The sequence below is a fragment of the Priapulus caudatus genome, unplaced genomic scaffold (assembly GCF_000485595.1).
Source record: "Priapulus caudatus unplaced genomic scaffold, Priapulus_caudatus-5.0.1 Scaffold178, whole genome shotgun sequence".
NCBI lineage: Eukaryota > Metazoa > Priapulida > Priapulimorpha > Priapulimorphida > Priapulidae > Priapulus > Priapulus caudatus.
Genome location: NW_014577239.1, coordinates 63,186 through 67,762, shown reverse-complemented (window position 1 = coordinate 67,762; position 4,577 = coordinate 63,186). Strand labels below are relative to the sequence as shown.

Here is a 4,577-nt window from a genome sequence, read left to right as displayed (position 1 = left end):
GTTATAGACCCGGAAGTAAAAAAGTTGTTTCAAGATGGCGACCTCCAGTAAATCACCACGTCATTCTGTGCGAAATAGCAATATGCGAATATCGAAATAGATATAGCGAATATAGATAAAGCGAAATAGATAAATCGAATATAGCGAAATAGAAAAATGCAATATTTATATTGTTCGTTCAATATACAGCAAGTTGCGGGACTTCTATCTGATTCTGATGATGAAGAGGAGGTTGTAGATAGTGGTAGTGACCTAGATCCCAATGATTTCCCTGGTTCTGACTCAGAATCGGGTAATGAAAGTGAAAATGATGAGCATGCTTGACTATAGTGTTGGACTATGCAAGACATGCTTCCCACAATATCATAAGTAAGGTAGGAAAAGGCACTTTTTCTACTCGTATTGACTTACAGTGTATTCATGTATAATCATAATGATTTTACCATGATTTCAGCCTCAAATAATGCCCTAGAGAAGTTTAAATAAAAGTTACCCGTTTTTAGGTAACATTTGGGAATTAATTCGCCCAAATCACTACGTATTTGGGCAAAAACCTACCTCTAAAAGGATTAAGAAACCATCAGAACTGGACATTGAGGCAGAAGGCGGTGGGAGAATGCCAGATGGGGTAGTGGTAGCGGGGAGGTGCATTTATATTAGCGCGGGGTTGATGACTGTTTCATATATTTTAAGACATCGTTATGAAGCTATATATGTGACAATGTTAAGGTCTCTATCCCTCGAATGTTCAATTTTACGAACCGTAAATACTTGAAAGCCACTTGGTAAATCTAATACAACTGCTAATAGTAATTGGAAGGCCTAGCAATACCCATTTTTACCATTTTATTTGGTTAATAATGATTTTTCTATTTGCAGATGATGCCAGATGATAGCAAGACCCTGGCTAAGAAACCAAGTTGGTTGGCTAGACTGCTAGGTTCTAAACAGAAAGCCTTGGCTACAGACTAGCTTATTCTACCCTGTTGCCTTGCGGCTTTCACAACATCTGAACAGCTTCTACCTTATTCAAACGTGTTAGGTTCATAAAAAGTTGCCAATTATATGTTTAACAGTAACTGATTAATTCTCAATTTAAATGTCATAATGATATATGGCATTGAGGCTTATGCAAAATCGTTACTGCTTATTAATACTCCTAGGTTCTATCACAAACACTATAGCAAACAGTAATTTAGCCAATAGTTGAAGCTAGACACTACTGTAACTAGTCAGATAATATTTCACTTCTATAGGAGCACCATGAAACATTTGTGATTATGCACTTCTGTCTACCATGTACCATGTAGTACCGGTAACATATACTAGTTTATAATCAGCAGTGAATTAAAACAAAAACTCGTTTTGATTTACTCCTGATATAATATGTAGAAGCTCACGATAGTACATTACCAGAAAACGATGTTAGAAGTATGCTGTGTACGACATGTATGTACATGCTTATAAAATTCAAGTTTGTGGTGCACCTAAAGAATGAGAGGTAATCATATGATTTTTACAATTAAGACCTTACAATAATACGTGTAAATAAATGACAAGCTTTGCTCACGTTCAATATCAGATTTGTTTGATAGAAAACAACACAATTGCTTTACATACGTGCAATGCAAATTAAATAATACATCACTAATCTAGAAAATATACCATGTGATGCCAACTGCTACCAGCTGTTAAAAGGCATACTATGTATTTAGAATTTGCATAGCTTGTAATGGAAACTAAATATCAACAGCACTAGAAAATTCAGTAAAATGTTATTCCCTGCGTCATACGTATGATGATTTATCAGTGCTGTTTGATAATTAAAGTAGTTTGTAAACTCTGTGGCGCTGACGTTGCCTGTCTAAAAATCCCTCATTAGTTAGAAATTATTGAGTGCAAACCAGCTAGTAATAGATAACAATACAAGGTGATAGCAAATGTCACAAGTCACATGATCGCTGTGCAGCTCTGTGCTATATTTTGTTAGGCAAAATATATTTATTGACTTGCAGATACGTGCTGAATAAATATCCTGGCACTTAGGTGCCATTCAACTTATATAGCTGTTTTACTTTCTTGCCGTGTCCTATCATAACCATGATTATATTATGCTTGATACAGTACAAGGTTTGGTGTCATGGTGAACATGCTGAACTATCATATGCTTTACTTGTCAGATAACACTAACGCTAATTTTTCGACCTAGTTGTGGATGATAATGGTTTGTCACCGATTGGCAGAGTGGTAGGCAACTGAGTGTCCTGTGATGGTGTGTGTTCTTTTGACTGAGCAGTAGTTACAGGTGAGACCAATGGCTGGCACTTGTCCACCTTTTTCTTGTCCATGCAGATAGATGGTGTCACCCACGTGCCACACGAACAGTGTTCACCTAGGAACAAACAAATTTTATATACGCTTGCATTTAAAACTGACACTTACACATGGCAGGTGTATACTTCAGGTAATAATTAATCATTATTAATAATAAGGCAACTCTTCAGAAGTAAATTGGCACTCACCTGCCCAATTGAAGGAGCCAATTTTGAAAGAGCACTTTGGACAGTGTATCTGAAAAACAGGATATACTGTGTTAAATAAGTAATACATACAAATGTAAATCAAGCGTAAGGTTACAAAACACATAAAACTATTCAATATACCACCAGATAACCAATATCCATCAGGGATTACTATGCATGCCAAACATCTTATACAATTTATGAAGAAAACCACTTGCATAAAACTAACCTAACCCAACACCAGGATCATACTCAAAATTTAAATAAACAATGACATATCAACTGGATGTTCTATCGTACTCTCACCTTCCCAACAGGGGATAGGATAACATCTGCCATCCATTGAACTGGCTCCACATGGATGGAGTCCAGACATTCCTTGCCCTCAGTTGCTGGCTCTGCTGACTCTGCTGGCATCTTCACCAGTCTAAGCTTCAGCTTCCAATCGGGCACTGGTGCCCAATACCCACGGAAGTGCGAGATGATACTACTCTCACAAAACAGAGAGCGCCTGTAACATGGGGTATGTAAATTGATGCATTGTGGCATTCATGTTCACATTATACGTATCTAAATGTAAAAGAGCAGCACTATACTCCTAACTGAATACCACATTATTAAGTAAAAAAAAAACGTGAAGAATGTAAACATGAAATGAACACAAGTTGAGTCAATCTTTTATGTATGTTATCTACCCTGACAATATTACCCAATATATAAACAAAATGTAACATTCAGTACTTTATCTGTCTACAGAATCTTCCTTTTTGTAACTGCACTTCCACTTTTATTACCTGCACTTTTTGCACTTATAGAGACAGACATCTCTTCCGGACTTATTTATCGGGTCAATCGCCAACACGCTTTCAGGCAGAATCTTGTCTCCTATAAAAATAGGAGGAGTTCATTTACAAAAGGCATAGCACAGCTTAAAAAATATTGCTGTCTAGGCCAGAAACATCATCAGGAATCATGATTGTCTGATAAGAAGTCTATGGTTAAACAGTGGTTGCTACATGTATAGTTGTATATAGTATCATTATATTGCTCCAGGGTGCGAAATTAACGGGAGTCCGGAGTCAAATACTCCCTGATTTACTGTCGGACTCCCTGATTTTACATATGCAGGAGTCCGTGTGACTCCATGAAAATTCTGCCATTCTAACCAGTTCGTTCCAGAGCACGGCCTCGCGGAATTACCGTATTTTTTCAGTAAAAGTCCAAAGAAAATTTGGCAGACGTGCAACCGCATGAATCTTAAAAATAAGCACATGCGTTATTGTTAATATCTTAAATTTTAAACTTCAGACTGTGGACTCCCTCATTTTGCTGCGGACTCCCTCTTTATGACATGTATGAGGGTAGGGAGTCCGTTGGACTCCTGTGTTTAAAAGTTCATTTCTACCCCTGTTGCTCCATATACTACACTTTCATTTTTGTTTTTAAAATGTTCCAAACTGTCAGTCAGCTGATGAATATAGCACCTCTCTCTTCAATTCACTCAGTTACAATTAATTCTAAAACACAGAAAATTTACAAACATCTGTCAGTATTTATGGCCAAAATGAAAATATTACAAACTCATTAGCTAAGTGGATAAACGTACATACACATACACACAAAACTAAACGCACTAAACTAAACGTGATTAGATTTCTAATAGGATGAGTCAATATCTCGTGGAAGTACTTACCTGGCTCCTGCATGATCGGAGACAGCTTGCTAAGTCTGAGCTTTCTGAACTCCATACAATCTTCATCCATATGACAACCACAGCTCTCATACACCTTCAGCTGGTGTTTAAAACCTGGGTTTGGACTATAATTAAAGAAACTAAATGCAACAGAAGGGCATAGTACTTCACAAGAATGTGAATGGTTTAGTGCTCTGTATCATGTCAGAAATATGCCCAAGAATAACCAGTTGCATTACTCCCTAATCCAGGGATGAGATTGGATAATTTAATTTTCAGCTGAAATTTTAATTAGCAGAGGAGTGAGCAATGCGAGGACCATAGGTCATCGCCATGCTAGGGGGGTCCTAATTTTTTTTAAA

General features: G+C 37.1%; 1 protein-coding gene across 6 annotated transcripts in view; it reads right to left on the bottom strand.

Moving 5' to 3' along the window:
- Window positions 1-1,495: 1,495 nt before the first annotated feature.
- LOC106806768 (dual specificity protein phosphatase 12-like) overlaps window positions 1,496-4,577 on the bottom strand; it is a 9,418-nt gene continuing 6,336 nt past the window's right edge. For all 6 annotated transcript variants that reach the window (XM_014808835.1, XM_014808830.1, XM_014808833.1 and 3 more), the window contains 4 exons: window positions 3,317-3,407; window positions 2,829-3,033; window positions 2,523-2,571; window positions 1,496-2,392 (listed from right to left, as the gene is read on the bottom strand). In XM_014808835.1, coding sequence (XP_014664321.1) covers window positions 2,193-2,392; window positions 2,523-2,571; window positions 2,829-3,033; window positions 3,317-3,407 — 545 coding nt within the window. In that variant the 3' untranslated portion in view covers window positions 1,496-2,192. The remainder of the gene's footprint in view (window positions 2,393-2,522; window positions 2,572-2,828; window positions 3,034-3,316; window positions 3,408-4,577) is intronic.